Raw genomic sequence first — 22,349 nt, forward strand, 5'->3', positions numbered from 1 at the left:
TCTTTTTGGAAAGCAATTGTTTAGGATTGTAGACAGGCGGATATAAAACCTCATAGCTTAAATCTCCAGTGCTTTCATGGTGATATTCCTTATGTCTTTCAAGGAGAATGTGTTGTCAGTCCTCAGCATCCAAAACCTCAATGCACAAAGTTCAAGCCATCAGTTCCTACAGCATAAGATGGCTGCTAGTTCGTTAAGGCATAAATTCTGTTAGCACTAAAATAAAATTATATTAACATAATTATTGTCAAAGTTTATAGCTTGCCCCAGAAATATTTAATGTATCTAATATACTCATCACACAGGAATAGATCATACAAAAGGAGATGCGAGGTTGTTCTTGCTATATTAAAACCGGGTCTATTTTTATTAGCAAATTACTGACCAAATGTGATTTGTTTTATTGATATTTTCTCCTGACATAAGTTTGCTGAGGTCTGACTGGTTTTTGAGTAGAAAATGAATCCTGGTGCATATATCACATCCTATTCTGTGGCTTTTTGAAAGACCAATTCTTCTGTCTAGATCTTATGACTTTATTGTACAGTAGCCCAGTTCCTTACCGATTCTGATGGAAGTCACGCTTTTGCGTTGAGGTAAGGCAACATACCTGCTGTAACTGTAAGTATTCTGATTTGAAGAACTGAATGTAGCTGAGCTGATGTATTCAAGTTTTGCCAAACAGGAAAAAAACCATGTGTGCATGTCCTCAGAGACGGAATGTGTCAGAATTCAGTCAGTCGTGTTACTAAACACCTCAGCATCCACAGGGCAGAGAAGCCATGCCTTTTAAGTTTTGCAAACTATCGACTATATTTTCTGCAGAGATAATGTATTCTCAATTAAATGAAAACAAATCTGTAGGAGGGAATAAGTTGAAGTATTCACACATTTTCCAGGAGTGGAATAAAATTTTAAAGACACTGAAATGTAAAAAGGTATTATAATACTATCAATAAGAAATGAATATTCAGTTTGTACACAATTGTTCCATCTCACGTGCGCACATCGCAGCTGGTCCATGAGAAAATCCATTCGAAATACTAATAGACCACACAAAGTTGTGCTCTCTTTTTTTGTTTTCCAGAGCAGTCATGTAACAGCTCTTTTTTTATGTGTAAAAATGGCAAGTGTATTCCTCAAAGTGATGTTTGTGATAACAAAGAAGATTGTAGTGATGGATCTGACGAGAAAAGCTGCCACGTTAATGAATGCCTCAGTAAGAAAGTTAGCGGCTGTTCTCAAGATTGTCAGGATCTTCCTGTTGGATACAAGGTGAATAATTACAAACTGTGGTGTAACGTAATGCAAATCTTAACTGTTTCTTAACTTCTGTGTTGTGCTTTCTTGTCATGAAGTAGCTTACCTACCGTAGTAAGAACATTCAAAATTTTATTTCAAGTAAGCAAACCATAGCCAATTGTATAAAATAACCTGGTAAAATATATACTTTAAATCTATGGAAAAGAACATACAGTGCTTTAAATGTAACAAATCATACTGATGTATACAGAGCACTGAAAATCGGTTGTGAAAAAGGAAAACTCATAGGAATGAGTAGCAGGAATAACAGTTTTCTCCATTATTTTTTTTTTCCTAAGTCAAAGACACAGAAATATTGAAACAAACTATAATTGCCTTAGTTGCAGAATAAAACCATGGTCTGCATGTGGTGGTGTTTTCTGAATCGCCTGAATCTGCTCTTTGGCCTTGGGCCATAGAGAGGAATTGGATGTTGTGTAAACCCTCGCCACTGACTGCACTAACCTGTAAATAGAAGCTGGGAATAGAAGAGATTTTTTTTTTCAGGGTTTAACTATGAAGTAACCCCAACTGCACCCCAAAACTCTTCATCTTTTAAATAGAATAGTGCCTCACTGAGAACTAAATAAAATCTGTCCAACATGGCTTAGCTGTAAAGGTATTCAAACCTCTGAAACCATGTCCTAGTTAGGAGGTCATAGACTGGAGAGCTGGAGACTAGGTTGGGTACTGCAAAAACCTTGTTGAAGCAGCACTGGTGTGGAGGAAGCATGTCATGGGTCTCTGCAGAGAATGATAGAGAGGATCCAGGAGGGAACAGGACACAATTTTTTTTCCATTGATTAAACTGTGCCCCTGTGTCAAACCCCCTCTACCCAGTTGTATTTTGCATCGCTCACATTGCATGTGATGAGCTCGCCACCGTGATCATCTATCCCAATAAAAATCAGCTTCAAGAGTTCTCATTCACTTTACTGTATCTGCTGCACAGAATGCTAGATGTTATCAATGCATCAAGAGAAATTATTAAAAACTGTCTATCTTTACCAAAAAGCACACGTGTACTTGAAAATAAAAAGCTCCAAAGGGTCCATCCATCATTAAATTAATGGAAGAATCCTTTCCATATTTGTGAGAAGATGTTATTTTACTTTTGCTTCAGTTAAAGAAGAAAGAATAATTACTCATTCTGCAGGATTATTTGGGAGGGAATTTTTCACAGGATCACAGCAGCAATAGTTGAAAAGAAATGTGGGTATGTCTGCCTGTAAACAGTATAAATAGCGATGTAATTAAGATGTTACTTGGAGAACCGAGGCTACGTGCAAAAGATTATAATGCTAACATATTCAGAAGAAAATACAGCTAACAAACAGAATCAAAGAGTAATTCAAAGTTAATGTATTTCCTTTTCTTTCCCAGTGCCAATGCTGGCCTGGATTCCGGCTGAAGGATGATGGCAAAACGTGTATAGATATCGATGAATGTTCATCTGGATTTCCCTGTAGCCAGCAATGCATCAATACATACGGAACTTACAAATGCTTGTGTGCAGAGGGGTATGAAATACAGCCTGATAACCTAAATGGCTGCAAATCCCTTTCAGGTATCACTTTTTTTTTTTTTTTTAATCCACAGCTTTATCCAAAATAATTTGTGAAATACCTTAGCTCCAAGGTCTGTGTTACCCTTTTATGCAAGATAAATAGAGTTACTTTGAAGCACGCTACACTTCAATGAACAGTAAGAACATGATTTGATGTCTGAATGTAGTAATTTCTATTTTTAGTATCTATTATGCTCAAATCGTTTTCAGTGAATAGTTACAGTGGATTATGAAAGTTTGATTTAGTAACTGTATTAGAAAAAGTATGAGGAAACTTAAAATACATCACTTAATTCTACTTCTGAGTCACGTGCTAATAGTATGTTTATGATAAGTGTTTAAAAGACTTCTGCTGGTTTATGTCATCAACTTTAGAATATTGGAATATACTTCAAGCTCCTGGTATAAAAAAGAGGAACAGGAAAAAGCAATACAAGTTGCAAAATCCATTATTCCTGTAGCATATGAAATCCTCCAGTCTCACATGTAATACACAGTAAAGTTCAAGATATCTAAGAACATTGGTTATTTCCTAATCCCTCTGTCTATGGCACTGATATTATTTTTATGTGTTTCAATGAGTAGGATTCTCTAGATCAGTAAAAGAAAGAGCAAACTTTTTTCAACAGGAAAAAACCAAAAATCTCATTACTGCGTTCTGCTGGATTTCCTTCATAGTGCAGGAGGCAATCTTCAGCTTGAGCACACTCCTCCTTATTCCAGTCTTGCACAAAAGGGTTTTTTTGGTGTGTGTTTTGGTTTTAACTGTCAAAAAACTTTTTCTTTCTAAATGGCAAGAAGACTGGAACCTCTGTCTGCCTCATGTTCCTGTCTCAGCTTCTTCCCCAAGTAATCAGAGGAAACACGGGAGGGGGCAGAAATACAGTATCTGTTTTTTGCTTTACTCCTATCTCATGCCTTGCAAGCCACCCATACATTTAGAAGCCATAAACGAGAAGGGGGCTGGAACACATCATAGTACAGTTTGTTGGAGCAGTTCAAACTGTATGAACTGACTTCATACAGTTCGATGAAGTCTAATGCATCAGACTTCAAAAGTGATCACGACAGAGCTGTTTGTGCTGTGGCAAGGATGGTTGTGCTGCGAGGAGGAGGTGCCGACACGTCAATGTTTGGCCTAGTGCTACTTTCTTCCATCAGTTGCCTTGAACTCTTTACAACAGAGCAGAGCATTACAGCCATTCTCCACAAAGCACTAACAGTCGGTGCTGAGGATGGTGCCTTGGATCGTTTAAGGACTGGAGAATGTCTTAAGAGTGGAGCAGAAAATGCAAGCGAAGCGGTACAGTGTATTCAGTACAAGAGCAGAGTAGGCTGGACAACACAATACGTTCCAGAATGTATGAGCAGTAAATACAAGTCTTAAATACATTTTTAATTAGTAGTAGTAATAGTATTTTTTTCATTTTAGCTGAGCTCTCTGTTAATAGAGCTAAAATAAAGACAACTTTTTTTTAAAAAAGAATTTTTTAGTTTTGTTTTTTTTTTCCTATTATGTATGTCAGTGTCAGAGATGTTTCAAAGATGTCAAAGATGTTTTCATGTGATGGCATGAATTAAGTATCTAAAGGAATATTTTTTGATGAACTTAGAAAACCAGGGTTAAAAAAGCCAAATCTGGCTTCAGTTCAGAATTAGAGAATCAAGGTTTCTCCAAACAGCTGTTTCTTTGTGGCTATACTGCTCAGAGTATTGAAATCTCAGAAAGCAATGGTCAAAACATTCTTGGCTTGCAACCACAACAAATAATAGTCTTAGTGATGATTTGAAAGTGAATGTTGAAATTAAAACAAGTGGTATGAAATATATTTCAAATTTAACTCTGACATTAAATTAGCATAAAATACAATATGGTTCCCATATTACAAAGGCAAAAAAATTAAATTACACTGAAAGATATACTAATTGATTGCTTTGTTCATTTTTATACTGCATCATTGATCTTTCTTGGAACATTTGAATGTTTTAAATATTTCTTTCATCCATAACATTGATCAGAGCATGTAACATTTATTTTTCAAACCATCTGTATTTCAGCATTGTATTCCTGATTTTCCATAAATTAACGTAAAAGCTAGTCTAATATATTCTTTCTCCCGGGGTTTAGATGAGGAACCTTTCTTAATTCTGGCTGATCATCATGAAATAAGAAAAATTAGCACTGATGGATCCAACTACACTTTGTTGAAACAGGTATAATCATAGTACCATGCTCTAAGTTTAACTCAATACGTTTATTCTTTTCTAAAGTGTGCAACTGACAGAAAGATCATCCTCCAATTGGCATTGTGTGCACCACAAAACAACTGCAGTATCCAGAGTTTTCTTAATATTTTAAATTGACTATTTTATCTGAATTTGACGTGGTTAAAGCTCAGGCAGTTGTTTCGTCAGTCAGTCTGATGTACTAAAAAAATTACGTTATATGTGATCCTCTTCCATCACAATATATTTTGTGCAATTTGTATATTTCTGTTTAAAAAACAAAACAAAACCAAACCAAACAAATCAAAAAAAACCCCAAAACTATTCGGCCGTGTATTATTGGGCTACTTACTGTCATAATCCAAGTCTATTTTTTTGATTTAGACAGACAAATCCAAGACTTAAAATATTATAATACACGAACATATATATTGGCTAAATCTAATTTTTAAATAATTACTCTAAATTATTATTGCAGGGAAAAAACCCAAACCTTATTCGAAAAAAAACCTACAAAAATAGAAAGTCACCCAGTAAGTACAGAGCTGTCATTTTTTAGCAGTTTCTGCTCTGCTTCGATGCTTCACCTAAGTGTAGTTACCAGAGATTAGAGTTCCAAAATACGTTTTAATAAGAACATCTATTTCCTTGAGTACTAATTAATGAATTGTAGGAAAACTAGAAAATCAGTTATTGCCAGTCAGTAGCATTAGGCTTTTTGTGACTTCTTGCGTCAGTGAGCTGTGCATCCTAATGTCGCAAGGTGCTCAGGTCTCCACAGCAGTAATTACAAAATTAACCATCTTGCATTAAACATTGACTTTATTTAAGCATAGCAAGCATTATGTTAAAGTCTGTTTGTTCTTCTGAAATCCTTCTGACTACCTCTCATTCACATCTCACTGCCTCTCTCCTCTTTTGCTGGTATATCAATTAATCGAAGTCTGTGAAAAGAGGGGAGCAACAGTAAATTTTCGTTATGGTTGGTGCTGACAGGTTGACTCAGACCTTCATCAGTCTTGAATTTAATGGACTCCTCTTCAGTACGTTAGAGACCATGTAGCTCCAGCCATTGAAGAGAACCTGCGTTTTTCATATCACATTAATTCACTAGTCTAAAAAATATTGAACGTACTGGCCTTTGATCCTACAAATACGACATCTTAAAAAACATCCTGATTTGAAAGCAAAGGAGGGAGCTATACCAGCAGAACAGGTGGGCTGTTTTCCTCATAAGGACATTTTTTTGTCCTTGTAATGCTATGGTGGATCGGCTCTTTCTTAGACATCTACCAGATGAAGGCAAATACCAGCCTTCTCTGAGTATTTGAGCTGTTCTTTGCCATTCTAACAGTTCTTCATATAAACTCAGAGTAAAGGAGCTGAAAGTAGGAATTCATTCAGTCTTCTCTGAGTTGTTACATACCAGTCTTTTCCTCTTTTTTTTTGAATATACATAAACAGTACAACTGTTTGAATTGTGTTTCATTTATGTTCTTTGCCTTCCATTTCTTTCACTCCTAGTCATCAAAATTCTTAGGGTGTCCATAGAGTAGATAGAGAGAATCTTCCTCCTCATTATTTGTGGGTTTTATCTGCGTTTTTTTAATTGGAGCACCAAGGCAACGCAAATCACGGCCTAGGATACCGTGTGCTGTGTGTAACAGAAACAAACAAAACCACGGGTTTAAAATCAGAGACTAACGCAGCTGATGCCGTTTGAAAGCTTCCCTATTCCTTCTAAAAGCAGATTACGTGAGAAAAGACAAAGAATTACGTTAGGAAGACTTAAAAGTGACATGTAGATCATGAAGAGGAGGTGTTGTCTGGGCAGAGAACTCTGTTGCGGGTCTACAGAAATAGTTTTACCTGCAGTTGTTGTTCTGATAAATATTGGAACTAAACTGACCCCAAAATAAAACACTTGAAACCAAAGACTTGCAGGCAGTCATTTCTCTTTATTAGTCTGGATACTTAAGAAATTTTTACAGTGTTGTAGAATATGTAGATATAAGGCTAATTTTTCATAAATTACTAACTTTGATTTCATGAATGTTATAAATTTTGGATGCTCTCTTGTATTCATTCATCTGTTGTCTCTTTGTTAAGAATTGGGGGGGGGGTTGTCTGTAGATGCATTTATACTAGTAGTAGAAAAAGAGACAGAAAAAGTGTTTTGCAGCATAGTTATCACTGACAGAGCTGCAGTTGGTTTTGTTAAAACACCGTGCATGGATACGTGAGTTTTGAAAATGAGAGTAGTCCTCCAACACTATTGTTTCGGGCTTTCTTTAATGACGGCTTGTGCAGCTGAATCACTCTTTTCCTCTACGTTTAGATCAAAAGATAGATTTACAGGATTACACTGCAGTAGTTGGCAGATGAGCCCTGTATCACTTTCTGTACAACTAAATATGGTTGTTCTTAGTCGTTTATTTCAGAGTTGGCTAGTCCAGCATGTCCCCTCTACAAGTATGAGTTACATTAACGAGGGAGGTTGCTGATCTACCTGAGAGTGGAATAGCATTGGGCTGATACGGGAATTGATTAACTGATCTTGCGGTTTTAAAAGGAGTGCGAACTGCATCCATTCTTTTTACCGCTGCTGCTCCATAGAATCATGGAGTGGTTAGAGTTGGAAAGGACCTTAAAGACCATCTAGTTCCACCCCCTGCCCTGGGCAGGGACACCTCCCACCAGACCAGGTTGCTCCAAGCCCCGTCCAGCCTGGCCTTGAACCCCTCCAGGGATGGGGCAGCCACAGCTTCTCTGGGCATGTTTGATTAATAACAACATCTTTGTATATTAAGAATAGTTGTGATTTCACTGCATCTCAGAATGTTAAGCAGTTTATGGCGGAAGACTTCCCTAATCTCAGCTAAGGAAATAAGAGCTAGCCTCTGAGTGCAGTACCTATTTCTTATCTGCCATTTGGGATGAAAAGCCATTATTATATGACTTCTCTTTCCAACCCACAGGAGTACCTCAAATATGATCCACCACTCTTTCTTACAATGTATTGGCTTAGTAATTGGAGCCGTAGGAGACTTCCAGATGCTTGCTGGATCTCCAGCTGTCACGTATATGGTTGTACAGAATACCTACGATATGGCATCTAAGATTTAAAACCTCCTTATTCAGGAACTAAAATTAATGCTTCTTTGAAGATCACAATTTTGAATTCCTGATTAATTTTTATTAATGAAAACATTTCACTATTAATATAGATAATAATTTTATGTTATTTCTGAGTTTATTGTTATAAAATGAATGTCATTTAGTTTGCCAAAGTAGTACAAAGGTAGTCATTAACAGGGAAATGTATATCCTGCTAAAGTTCATTTTAATAATAGGAAAGAAAAACGCAGAAGCTTTGTTTAGTTTCATACATCATCTGCATTTCTGAAGTGAGATAGTTCTTTGTCACCAAATTTATTTCTGTTACAATTTTTATCTTTTTCTGATTGTTTACAAGTTATGTGTGGAAAAATGAGAGCGGTACTTCAAAAATATGCAGTCAGTAAAATAAAGCATTTTGAATGTTGCATGCAATGTATTTTGCATTCTGAATGCTATTCAACAGTTTGTATTCAAACATTTGAATAAATGGACTTTTTTTTTTCTGTTTTTAGGGGCTGAACAATGTGATTGCGATAGACTTCGACTATAGAGAAGAGTTCATCTATTGGATTGATTCCAGCAGACCAAATGGCAGCCGCATAAACAGAATGTGTTTAAATGGAAGTGACATCAAGGTAATTGGGGGTTAATTATGTCACTACTAGAATTAAATTTTTTTAGTATTTTGGGAAATGCTCCTTCATGCTTTTAACCCAGATCGTGAGGTTTTTGTATATGCATACAAACACAGCAAGGGGTAGCCAGTCTAGTAAAATTTAGTTGTGTTTGTATCTTATTTGAAGTAGAGGTAGGGACTAAGAGAACTGTATTTATGATCTGAATTCCTTAAGACTTAATTGACAGTTGACTGAATTGGCAGTTCAGTGTGGTTTACAGGATGCCAAAGGAAAAAAAAAGGTATAATTGGGTGTAAGTTGTGTATATACAATTTTCTATGGTCTTCAGTTTGCTTTTGTCTCACCTCCACTACACTGAGAGTGAAAATAACTCAATGTCTTTGCTGTGAATAATCTAGGGTAAAACTGCGCTCACATTTCTGCACAACCTGTCTGTTTTGCCTCTGTAGTGGAATAATATTAAGCACGTTTGTTTACTTATGCGAACGTTTTTCCAGAATGTGTGATGAGCAGTAAGGAATTCTTCGTTGCTTATTCTCTTATGTCTAACCTTCTTAAACATGGAACAAATGAGCAGGAACATATCCTGTGATTTTTTTTCTCTCATTGTACACCAGTAAATTATAGATTTCTATTTTTCATTTGCATCTTAGTGCATGGACCAGACACATCCTCAGAGCGCACCGACTTTATTCTTTTTGAGGGTTGTTTTGAAACTGACTGCCATCGGTGAACCTTCTTTACATCCCTCACATGGAAATAATTGTTCTTAGAATTTAAAACAGATGTGGATGAGCATAAGTTATGGTGCTCTGATTCCACTGGGGTAAACCTAAAATCCAGCATGCACTAAAAAGTTCTAGCAAGTCCCTGCAAAGATTTTTTTTCCTGCAAAAAATAGGAGACAGGCAAGTGTAGGGTTCAAAATCCATTAAATCCTTGAGTTGTACTTATTGCCTTTAAACTTTTTACAAAGCATCCTATTCAGCTTCTTGTCCATTCTGGATGAGTTTGTATTTTCTTATTTTAGGGAATATTTTCAGGACTGGGGATTACCCCAGACTTTTTCTTTCTAATCTTAACTATTTCAAGAAGAACAAAGAATTTTTCCCAGTCAACAAGTCGTAATTGCCAGGTGAGAGCAATTAACAACAAAAAAACCTCCTGTTGCTTTCTAATGATGTAGTAATAATTTCTTTTTTTAAGGAAATGTTGCATAAATTTGAACAAACATTAGAAGAAAATTAGGTTGGGGGCATGGAGGGTATTTCTTTTGTCCTTCATTAATATTTTGCAATTTACAGAATGAGTGTCATGTTGATGGAGATTTTACTCAAATAGGATGCCATATTGAAATAAAAAATTATGAAAATAAGTGCATTTAATTTTCATAAGAGTATTTTATTTTTTCACTGAAAAAAATTGGCTCAGATTTGGCCTCTGAAAGCTAAAAATCTGTGCAAAAAATTATCAAGAATTATATATTGTAGCTGCCTGATGTTCTGTCAGTAATCTTTTATCCAGTGCCAAATCATAACTTTATGTCTCTTTGACTTAGATTTCAATTTGATGTTACAAATAATTAGTTTCCCAGCAAGCCTGTTTTAATTTTTTTTTTTTTTTTTTTTTTTGTCATGGAAGAGAGGTTGTATGGTTGACAACTTTTTCCCTTGAAGTATGACTTTCTTATTTTATTTCCTTCATACTTCTTGTTTTACTATTTACTATAAATAAATAGACTGTTAGTGTAAATGATACTATTTGATATATTACCTACGATTTCCCCTTTAGAAGGTAACATCTGTTCAGTATACCAACTCTAGCTTTCTTGCTCTGGGTAACCTGGTGGCATCTCATTTTTCTTCTACATCTGATCACGGAGGAGATGTTTATACAATTGAAGCAAGAACTTTTTCACATAAATGTGTTCAAACATTAACACAGTTTTATGTATAGTATTGTAGATTCAAATGAAGTCAGTTATTGGAAAATGCTGTAGTAAGCTGGATTGTGTACGTTAAATGTCACACTGATGATCTCAGTGACTAGAACGAGCTTAAAGTGACTCTCCAAAGGAAAAGTCATCAGAAAAAAGAGGCTAATTACTTTGCTCGATGCTTCTAGATAGTGTAGCTAAATCACTATCTAAGTTTGCAGAGCTATCCGTTTCTACATGAAAAGTCCCATGTCCCAGTGCAGCGGTTGCTGCAATTACATATTGATAAAACAGTGAAACTGGAAGTGTTAAGGTATGAGAAAATAAAGTATTTTATTCATATTAAAAAAAATGGGTGCGTGCCTGGATTTAATTTTAAAAAGATTTTATAAGGTGATAAATAACGTAATAACCTGAAAGGGTGCTTTTACATATTCATAACTATGAAATTAATTTCAAGTATCTCACAGTATCCCTTCTTATCTTGAAGGCTTTTCGGTTTCTTCAAATGGTAAATAAAATTAAAAATAACACGTTCCGTTATATATAATCAGGTTTATGTGTAATGTTTATACTCTATTGCACACGCTTTTAGTGCTGAAGACGACAATAAATTACAATGAACACTACAGTAATAAACCCGTTGTTAGTACTTAAGAAATCTCAAATATTTTCAAGTATTGCTCTCTCTGATTTTTTTTTCTTGAGTTCTAGTTGCACAGACCTAATCAGGAATAGAATAAGTCAGAATAGACCTTATCAGAAATAGAATTTTTAAGCCTAGAAGAAGTTGGACTCTAATGATTGGGACTACTCAGATGTCACTCAACACTTAGCACGAAGTACTCCCAGCCAAGCAAGATTGAATCATACAATCACGATGAGATTTGTAATCATGTGTAACTAGAGGCGTTTGTTCAAGTCTCAGAATTATTCTAGTCATCAAAAACCTTGAGAATAGCACATCCCTGTCACTAGAGCCTGGGCTTTCCAGTAGGTCACTAAATTGCTTCTGTCTCTTGGGTTTTTTATTAATAATGTAGTCCTTCTGAAATGTAACTAATTCTTAGAAAGTTCCTCTTTCTTCTGCCACGTGAATATTGGAAATAAGAGCACAGTATTTACTTTCCAACAAGGTAATCTTTCCCGGTTTGCTTGAGTTGAGTGCCTTTATGGTCAGTCTATCATGATGACATATGGCACTACTGCGATATTAAAATGAAATATATGCGGATGTAGATTGGGGAGAGGAGTGGTGAGCTAATGAGCAGATGTATTTGAGGGCGCACTATGGGGAGAGAAGCCTCGTCTCCATTTGGTTCTGTGAAAAATAAACAGAAAAATAAAGGGAAATAGTCCTTTTTTTCTTTTTTTTTTTTTTAAATTAAGACAAAAGGAAAATTAGAAACTTAAAATGAGAAATGGAAGATAGAAAATTCTTCAAAGTTAGCACATAATGCAGGGAAGCTGGAAACTTGATCTTTACTACATCATGGTATTATCCATTCTGCCCTACTGTAAGGAAAGCGTAATATTGTCTTAGATACTTAAGAAGTGTCATTACTTCAGGAGTGTCAGTGTTTAGCAGGGAATAATACCTATTTTTCGCATGTTGTATGTTACTGTATCATATATCCAACCTCTCAATATTCTAGTATTACTAACTCTCAAATTGTTGTTCCTTTTCCCGGTATTTATACAAATAATTTATGTAATTTTTCCTTTTCTAGGTAGTCCACAATACAGCTGTTCCCAATGCATTGGCTGTTGACTGGATTGGGAAGAATCTCTATTGGTCTGATACTGAAAAGAGAATTATCGAGGTGTCTAAACTCAATGGTTTATACCCCACCGTCCTTGTGAGCAAAAGAGTGAAGTTTCCTAGAGATCTGTCCTTAGATCCTCAAGCTGGGTATGAAGCAGCCATTTTGCAGTAATTCACATTTAAACCTAATTTTATATTGAAATTTTTTTTTATAAAAACAGAAGACAGGAAATACTAATTAGTTTTTTTATTATCTAAATTTCATCTATACTGGATATCAGTAGTCTAAAAGGCATTATCAATGCTTACTATATCATCATTACATATAAAATTGGTATAATAGAAAGATGAATGCAGGTACTAAGCCATGTTTCGTTATATTTACTACTCTGTGAATGTCTTCTTTTGGTAGGCGGAAAGCAGATATTTAAAAAAAAATAGCTGTATCTTTTTTAAAGTGTGTTACTGAATAACAAAAAATTCCTATTACATGGAAGACAATTCTTACGTTTTATTTTGTTTATTCACTGAAGCAAACTGTCTTGTTAGCACTCTCTTCTGTGTTTACTAGTTTCCAAAATAATTTAAGCGACTCATCTACCATGTATATGAAGACTTTCTTCTGATAGTTTTAGCATGTTAATCAAAGAGTGAAAATGTTTAATCCTGCTTAATTTAAAGACAGCCTTTGCCTTTTTTACTCTATAAAATTAAAGTTTTGATTTTCACACATGTCTAATAACTGGACTGATTCATAATTAGGATACAAGGGGTTTATTTTAGGTGACTTAGTTTCTAACTTTAGTTTCAGAAATTTGAAACGATCACTTTGCTTGAAAAATTTATTGCAACAACAGTGGTAAGTGAGAACTGACTAGTTATTTTAAGTAGTTTGTTAAGTAGTACCTTTAATTACTAATTTTATTAATTGTTACGTGTCTTATTTATTTATTAGTATAAATCTGTGCTGGTATTCTGAGTGCAGTTTTGAGCACCACCACCATTTTTGATTTCTTTACTGGTGTGAGAGCTTTAGGAGCTATGGACATTTTTTTTTTCACAGTTATAAGTTTAAAATATTATATTTTTTCCCCATAAAATGGATGTCCTTGAGAAAATTGACCAAATACAATGATTTTTAAAAAAGAAAAAAAGGAAAGAAATTTTTCCACTAAAAAATTTATTTAATATTTGATTTTCCCAGAATCACAGAATGGTTGAGGTTTGAATGGAGTACTGAAGGTCATCTTGTCCAACCCTAAGAGATACAAGCCTTTTTTACTTTTTCCTGTTTGTTTGGGCTTTGGGTTTGTTTTTTCTAAACGAAACTTTCTAGCCATTGCTAGTTGATCAAAACCAAATGAGCATTAGGCAGGCTCAAATAAACCATCTAACCATTTCATGCCAGCCTCTAATTCAGATGATAGAAGAAGAAAGATCTTATATTCTTGAAATAGAAAATGCAAATTCATTGAGGTACTTCCTGTTTGTGTGACTACATGTGTAACGCCACGGCCATGGGTCACTGGCTCTGTATGGCCCAATATGCAGTTTATGCCTCATAAACTGAGGCCTCTCGATTTGCCAGTAAACCATCGTCTGTATTAACACCCTCCACTAAAACTGCAGCGTACGTTTAATTGAAAGTCATTAAAACCTGGTGAATTTCGAACCAATTGTGTTCTCTTAAATATAGATACTTATGCTGCTTGTAATCTTTAAGAAAAATAATACTTCTGAATCATAATACTTAAATGATTATCTAGTCCTTGAATAAATGAAATATAGACTATGGAAAGTTTGCCATATGTCTTTTCAGATCTGAATTCTGTATGTAATGCTTCCTGTTTTATGGAACATTAGGCTATATCTGTGTAAATTGGATGAATAAAACTATTGTAGTGTCTTGTAACACTCTTATGGTATCATGGCAAATTAAGGATTCTTTTCTGTCTCTAAATCCTGTCTCAAGTAATCATCTCAAGTGTCAGTGACAGGAGAAAATTGTTGAGTTCCTCTGGACTCTGCCTGAATAAAGCAAAGCAGTGAATTTCCTAGCTAAGAAATGTAACCTGTCTACTTTCCTATTTTTAAGAGAAAAGCCATTTTCTACTGGTTCTTAGGACTAGCATTGAATTTTCTTGTAACTGTACCCTTTCTTCCCTGTAAAATTTGGTAGGGAGGATGTGGACATTTGTTAAATGTATTGAAGAAACCAATACATGGCATCTCTCTCTGGTTGCCTGGACATCCAGGATATGTTCCCTGTGTGTGCAAAAATCAACTCTACAAAGCTTGTACAGAGTCACAGTCTTCTGGGAAGATTTAGATATACACAGGCATAAAATCCGTGCCGTGCTCCAGCTCAGTGCACAGTATGTGCACAGACTTAGCTTTCCGACACCAAGCTCTCTTTCTTTTTCTTTTTTTTTTTTTTTTTTTTTTAAAATATATAAATATGTTTCTTTGGTCATTTCTTTTTAATATGGAAAGTTGCTGGAAATAAAAACTGTGTTTGCATTTCGTATTCAGACTTATTGTTGGAACTAGTATTAATTGTATCTTAGGGTTTTCTTCTCACAAATGAGAAATGCTAGATCAACGGTGTTGCTGATGCCATACAATAGTAATGATATGTTTCCGAAGAAAAACTTTTCTGTTGGAGTCAATGGAAGAAGTTCCCTTTCTCTAGTGCCTCTGTGGAACAGGCTCAGTGCCAACGTATTGCTCCTGTGTTTTGTTGGATACCCGTAGCTCTTCTTAGGGCCACTATTTTCTCCGGCACACAAACGATTTTCCAGGTGCCTGTTAAGAATATGAACTGCATCTGAGTCTTTGAGAGCCTCTCCAAAACCTGAAGAGTAGGGGCATATCAGCTTCCCAACTGGAAGGCTCCATCCTGAGGTTCTAAGTAATGGCATACAGCAGGAGCAATGTGCATCCGTGTACCAAATAATAGGACTTTTTCTTTTTATTTGAAAAACATGCTCTGTATTGTGGCTCGATAGTATATTAAAGAGAAAATTGCTGCTCGCCTTTCCAACAGTCTTTCTCAGTGCTTTACCTATTTTTTAAGCCTTTTATGTGAGAAACTATTCTAACGTTTTGGAACTAGTACTTCTTGAAGTAATACAATTTGCCTCGTACCACTGTTAGCAACAAAACAAGGTTTTGTAATATGTGCTAAAAAAAAATGCAATAATACAATATTTGTCGTAAGTTTAGCAGTGATGCAATTTTTGCAAGATATGGGATTCACAAAGTCCAATGTGGGTGGTACTTCAAATTCGAAGGTATCAAATCTACGCAATTTAAATGCACTTTTCACTAGTCCGTAATGAATTTGATGAAATCACATCTAGCATGAGGGCTCTGCTATTCAAACGTTTCACATTTAGCACTCTCATTTACAGATAGGCCTAGAAAAATCCAAAAATCTATCTGGAAAGTGGTAGCATTACAGAATAATTACTGATATATTCTTGAGATCAACTAAAAAAATTAATTTATTGTTATTATTTTTGCATCTCTAAACAAAGCAGCTGTTGTATTTTGTTTTGTAGATACTTGTACTGGATTGATTGCTGTGAGTATCCTCACATTGGCCGCGTTGGCATGGACGGCTCCAGTCAAACAGTTGTCATAGAAACCCAGATATCTAGACCGATGGCTCTTACGATAGATTATGTCAACCACAGACTGTATTGGGCTGATGAGAATCATATCGAGTTTTCTGACATGGATGGATCTCATAGACATAAAGGTTGGTTAACAGCTTTTTCTTTTTTTTTTTTTTTTTTTTAAAAAAAATGTGCTTTTGTCTTTCTTTGATAATTTTTAAATTGAAGGTGCTTTTGCATGTTATGTGTAATTATGTAAAACTGTACTTTAAAACCTTTTGCAACCTTTATTGATACATTGTTTCCTTAGCAATATTTTAAAAGTTGCTTTTCATATTCCTTCTCTGCTATGACTATGAATAATTTTTAAGCATGCGATAATAGGTGTCCATGGAAAAAGTGTCAAATGAAACCAGAAACTCTGGGAACAGACTCAGGATATGCCGTGTGTCCAGGGATATGCCCTGGGTGCCACGTGTCAGAACATGGCTAAAAGCAGCCTTTTCTGCAGCCTGAGAAAGCCTGGAAATGCCCCTCAGTCTGCTCAGCATGAGCCAGTAAGAAGATCGCTATTGCAAATGTAATTTGGGGCTTTCCAGGTAGATGGATAAAATAATAACTTTTGAAATACATATGTAATGAAGTAATCTTTACCCCTGTGTTCTGCATCTCACCTGACAGATAATTAAAAAGCTAGTATCTTCTATCTATAAAGTGTTAAAAAAAAAAAAAAAGTTCTACACTATGACAAATAGTTCTCATATTCCAAGTGGTATAATTAAAGATCTTTCACTTTAATTTGAATATATGAAATACTCAGTATTGGTGTGTTGGGGGTTTGTGGGATTATTTTTGGGATGAAACAATGTTACTTGAGCTCCCTTCCGCAAGCTTTACCCAAACCTCAGAACAGCTGCTGTCCTGGTAAAACTTCATGCATTTGGGCTTTTTTAGGCTTTTACCTTACAGTGGGTGCCTCCAGGTTTTCTCCAAACCAGAGTTCATGAAAGAACTACTTTATTTTCAGATCGAAGCTTCGCTGTGAAACAAAACAAACCCAAGAGTTTTCTAGCCCTTCTATTTGCGAATAGTAAGTTATAAATAGATAATGAACAATTCAATGGCACTTATTTGAGATGGTAGATTAGAGAGACTGCAGCAATAGCTATGAGAGCTGTAAACATTCCCGTTAATCTCAGCATTAAATTCCATGGGTTTTGTAGTGAGCACAGGACGGTGGTAACCTGCTCACCTAAGCAGTGCTTGCCCAGACGTACCCCGAGTGCCGGCTGGATTCCTGCTGACACTCTTTTTCTGGCAGATGAGGCAAAGCTCCGTACGACTCTTGGTGTTATTCCCTGTGCTGCTCTCCTGCTATTTTGTCCTCACAGTTATCCTCTTACTCTTCTTTCTGGATCTTTCAAAGGAAAGAAGTAATTAATAGCCAATGTGTCTCTCCTAGCCCTAACCTGACTGCAGTGGTCAAACCTTCATCAATGTTCTCTTTCAACCTGAAAGTTTCAGAATTTCTCTTTCTCAGAAAATGTCCTCCTATCGCTAAATTTCAGAAGATACCTGCAAAATTCCAGTCATGCCGTCTTTGGTGTCCATTGCCTCGGTCTCCAGCCTCTGGATTTCTCTTGCCCAAGTGGGTAACATCAGCTTCAAATGCTTTTATATTCACGGAGTTAATGTCTTCCCTTGAGGATATGTGAACCAAGAGAAGCAGGAAATTTGTCACAAATCCCCAGCTGGTCCCAGTGAAGAGCAGTGTTTCCTACAACAAATTCTCTTTCTCATTCGACAGAGCCCCACCTCTGCTGGTTTGAAAGAGCCAAATGCATTCGTGACTGTTTAAGGAGCATGTCTGTCTCTCTAGGTATTACAGTGTTAAAATCACGTATTACTGGACATTCTGTAGGCTTTCGTGCCTGATAGTTTTACCATTTCCATTTGTGAATGAAAATTCATAAAAATTTGGTACCAGTTATATATCTGAGGCAAGCTCCAGAAGTGACAGCGACTTTCTGCAGACCTGATATCACACTACTTTTGAGGACATGTCCATTTTAAGTACAGGTCATATATAAACATTCAAACAATAAAAAACTTTTGCTTTGGGAGAACGATCCTGATGTATTTAAATTACGCGGGAGGAAGATTTTCTTCTTAGCCAATGCTGTTTGTCACTTTCTGTTGTCAGGAGCTTCACTCAAAATATGATTATGGCACCAAAATCAAGCTGTAGAAAAAGTTTCTGTGGATTTAACACAGAAGCGATAGAATTCTTGGTGTCAAACAGTTCAAACGTGCCTGTAGGTGCTCCAAAGGCTGCTTTGAGAATTTTGCGAAGTTCCTACATAATGATCAGTTTGTCTTTAATCAGAATCTTTTCCTTGCGTCCCCCTTTCTCCCGGAGCAAATTACCAAATAAATTTTGCATGTCTTCATGTTTCAGCACAAGACTAGAAATATTTCTGGGAGAAAAAAACTAACTATTCAAATTAATTGTCTTAATAAGGGAAACTCGGGGAAGTTCATTGGTTGGAGTTTAGAGGAGGTGAAACTCTGATCCCTTCTAGCTTTCTGATATAAGAAACTCTAATCCACAGTGATAGGCACTTAAACGAGAAAGATCGGTTTCATATCTTGTGATAACTGTTTCTTGATCCGTTCACACGGATTCCATGTCCCATTTTCCTTTGTCATTTTGAGACACTTCCTATTGTCTAAGTTAATTAAGGGATGGTTGAGTTTATTCTATCCTTTGTGTTTTCAAATGGAGAAGGATAAAGGCATAGATATGATCACCATCAAATAAATACTCATGGAGCAGAGAGAGAAGTCTAAATGGGAATCGTGAGTGATGCAATCTGAAGTACTACTTAGCATAACCTGAGTATTTTTTTCACCTGTTTCTGTGGCCTTTGAGGATTAGGCAAGCTTGCTGTGAGGGTTTTTTCGGAGAATATTTTTTTGGGCATCCCAAATTACCTGTTACAAAATGTATCAGAAAATGCCACAGAGATTTCACAAGACCCAGCAAATAAGTATCTTGTCAGAATGTGTGATTCTTCTATCGTAAAGAGATATTATTATATGAAGGAGACTGCAGTGTCCTCTGCTCTGCACTAGATACTTCTTGAGCACAGACAGAACAATCTTGGGCTAATTATTGGCATGCTGTACGTTAAACCAAGGAGTGTTTATTCCACGCAATGGGAGTTTACATGTACTTAGATCTTAATGTTAACACTTTTCGCAACGAGTTTTATTTTTTCTTTCTTTCTTACAAATCTTAAAGATTTTTCAGGAAAAGAGAACATCTGGTGCTTTCCTCTTGTAAAGTTCCTCTGCATTTCAATAGAGAAATAGGCTTTTATAAATACCAAGAGAGTCCTAGTAAGAACTTTGAAAACATGCTAACTAGGCCAGAAATCTTGCAGTGCTTGGGAGCTCTTTTGGCGCTAGGGGCAGCAATGACCTTGCTTCTCTATTTGAAGTTTAATGCTTGATTATGTAAACTGTCTTTAGAGCTTAGCCAATTTAGCACTGCAGCATTCACAAATGTTATGCACAATAAATGATTAAGCAAGCACTGAAGCACTAATCTGGCTAAGCACTAAGCTGGTTTACTTCTGTGAGCTTTAAAAAAAGAAACCCACGTTTAAGAATTTGTGAGACTTAACAGCTGCTTTTGGTTCCCACTGCCCAGAGGAGCTGCAAGCTTCGCAGTTCCCTAGGTATCTGATTGCCTCATGCAGGTTTTCCTATCCTTCAGAGCTCTTAAAACCCAGGGGTGCCTACCATTTTCCCAGTTCGCTCTTTGAAGATGAGAATTTCAGTATATAATATAAAAGTAGAATCTGATAGTCCGGTTTAGGAAGTACAGAAGCTCCTCTGAGCTGAGGTTAGGCCTTGACTGCATCGAGTTCTTTGATGTTTTATACTGTAAAAACAAAAATTGAGCGCTTCGTTGCTTCGTCTTAACAGCGGCATGAAAATTAAGCAATGAAAAAGTGTTGAACCTTAAATGAATTAAGTGTTCATAAATTAATACCTTAGCTATATATAGTTGTCAGAGAGAAACTTTCCTATAGTATCTCATTTTGAAAAAACCTTTTCCTCATAATTGGCTTCTGTCCAAGTGTTTACAAATCTCAAAATTGGTGTACATATATGCAAGTGTTAAAATATCAAGTATAAGGTTTTTGGAGATTATAAGCTTTTTTTTTTCCATTTTTATCACGTAATTTCAAAAACTGCTAATTGTATGGGCTTTTTAGGTAGAGAGTATTTGTATCTAATTCTGATCTTTGACACCAGAGTTTTATAAAACAGTAAATCCAGTTATTTATGAAATTGTCCTCCTGTGAAATAAACAGTAGTTCTGATATTGCAACTCCTCAAAATCCCAACTTTTGAGGAGTCTGTAGATTTAGTCATTATAGCCACATCTGAGAGCTCAGACTGACAATTGCTTCACCTCCAGTACTACATTCTAGATTCAGTTTTCATAATTGTTCAGGTAAAATTCTCCAATTCATATGTCTTCCTAAGTCTGCTTTTTTTTATTTTATTGTATTTTATCTCTTTTAAAGGATAATATTCAGGAAAAATACACATATTCCCCTATGTTAAAGGCAATTCACACAATTACTCTGAGGTTCCACAGTCTCCAGTTTATGGAGCTCAGTTTATGAAGTTTGCCAACAGGTTGGTTTCTGTATCTTCCACTGTTCTTGTGATAATATACCCAAATTTATTTTCAGAAGCTTATAATCTAATTTTTCTGTGCGCTCATTAAAAGCTTAGCAGACGTTCACTGTATATTTCTGTATGAGCTGGACATGCGCCATCACAAATTTTAGAGGATGGGCATTACTTTCCATTACTTACAGTTGCTCCTGTCAGAAAGCAACCAGAACAGAGAACATAAAATACAGTTTTTCTTGTGTCACAAGGTCTCCCCCTCCTCAAATCAATGCAGTCAAAACCAGGAGGTTTTTGATGAAGAAGGTTGCAGAGTGTTGAATGGCTCCTGCGGTTGCGGTAGAAGATAAATGAGATAAAGCAAAAGGGGCCGAGCAGTTTATGTTCTCAGCGCTGGGGGGTGGCAGGAGTATGGAAAGCAAAGATGAAGGAAGCAGCAGCTTGGGGGGCAGAGTGGGCATCAGTATTGAAACCAGCAGCAAGACAAGAGTCTAAGGCATAGGGGCTGGTAGGCACGAAAGCGGTCTCTGGAAATCTGAAAAATAATTAAAGAGTCTTTGAAACTCATTAGCACACTCTGAGTCGTTGTACTCGAGTAGTGACTTGTATATATGTGAGAACGACGTGATTACTGCTGTGACAGCATGCCGCTCTGTACTGCTACAGGGTAACTGGCATATAACAACTGCTCACACTTAAATTAAAAAGGTAATAAAACATTTTAAAGTGGGATGATAAAATATTGCAGTCCCTAGATTTGATCAACTGATGTTATAGGCAGATTTTTGAAAATTTATTAGTCTCTTCTCATGGTATTGTTATAAGTCATATGTAATAGTCAGCTTCAATACTACAGATACATTTGTGCCTTATGAAGTTTAGATTCAAGTCTAAATTTCCTGCTGCTTTTGTGATAGTAATTTTGGGATGCATAACAATTTTTGTGTGAGTTTATTATACTGAGATATTCTCAGTTTTCGCCATTTCAATTATGTTTTTTGACTGGCAAAATATCTTACCGCTTAATGGTAGGACTTGTATCTTCCATACTTACCCAGTATGGATGTGTGAGGTATATATTACCTTTGCAGAAAGAAATAGGTATGCATGCACATGTTGTTATTAAAAATATAAGTAATATCATCCCAAAGGTGTATTCATATTTATTTTTTTTTTCTGTGAAACTTGGCTTCAGTTACTAGAATTAATGTATATATTATATGAATTTTTTTTTCCTGTTCATTGAGTTTGACAGGTTTGTTTTTTTTAAACAAAGTGTCAATTTAGTAAAAGTAATATTGATTTTGAAATGTCTCATCTTTTAAAAAAATTAGTGTTTTAATATAATCGAAATTACGTATTTTTTCACAGGCTTAATAGACATAATTTTATTGTCATTATTCATTATTAATTTCATTGTGTAAGCACTTCAGAACCTTTATCAAAAGGAACAAGTACCAGG

The 22,349-nt window shown here is 35.8% G+C and overlaps 1 protein-coding gene across 1 annotated transcript in view; it reads left to right on the forward strand.

The window, feature by feature from the left end:
• LRP1B (LDL receptor related protein 1B) overlaps positions 1-22,349 on the forward strand; it is a 749,025-nt gene that overhangs the window by 618,382 nt on the left and 108,294 nt on the right. Inside the window, exons 55-60 of the mRNA XM_054208041.1 lie at positions 1,088-1,275; positions 2,686-2,869; positions 4,998-5,083; positions 8,728-8,850; positions 12,520-12,701; positions 16,118-16,317. Of these exons, the coding sequence (XP_054064016.1) occupies positions 1,088-1,275; positions 2,686-2,869; positions 4,998-5,083; positions 8,728-8,850; positions 12,520-12,701; positions 16,118-16,317 (963 nt within the window). The remainder of the gene's footprint in view (positions 1-1,087; positions 1,276-2,685; positions 2,870-4,997; positions 5,084-8,727; positions 8,851-12,519; positions 12,702-16,117; positions 16,318-22,349) is intronic.

Source organism: Rissa tridactyla, chromosome 7 (assembly GCF_028500815.1).
Source record: "Rissa tridactyla isolate bRisTri1 chromosome 7, bRisTri1.patW.cur.20221130, whole genome shotgun sequence".
Classification (NCBI taxonomy): Eukaryota; Metazoa; Chordata; class Aves; order Charadriiformes; family Laridae; genus Rissa; species Rissa tridactyla.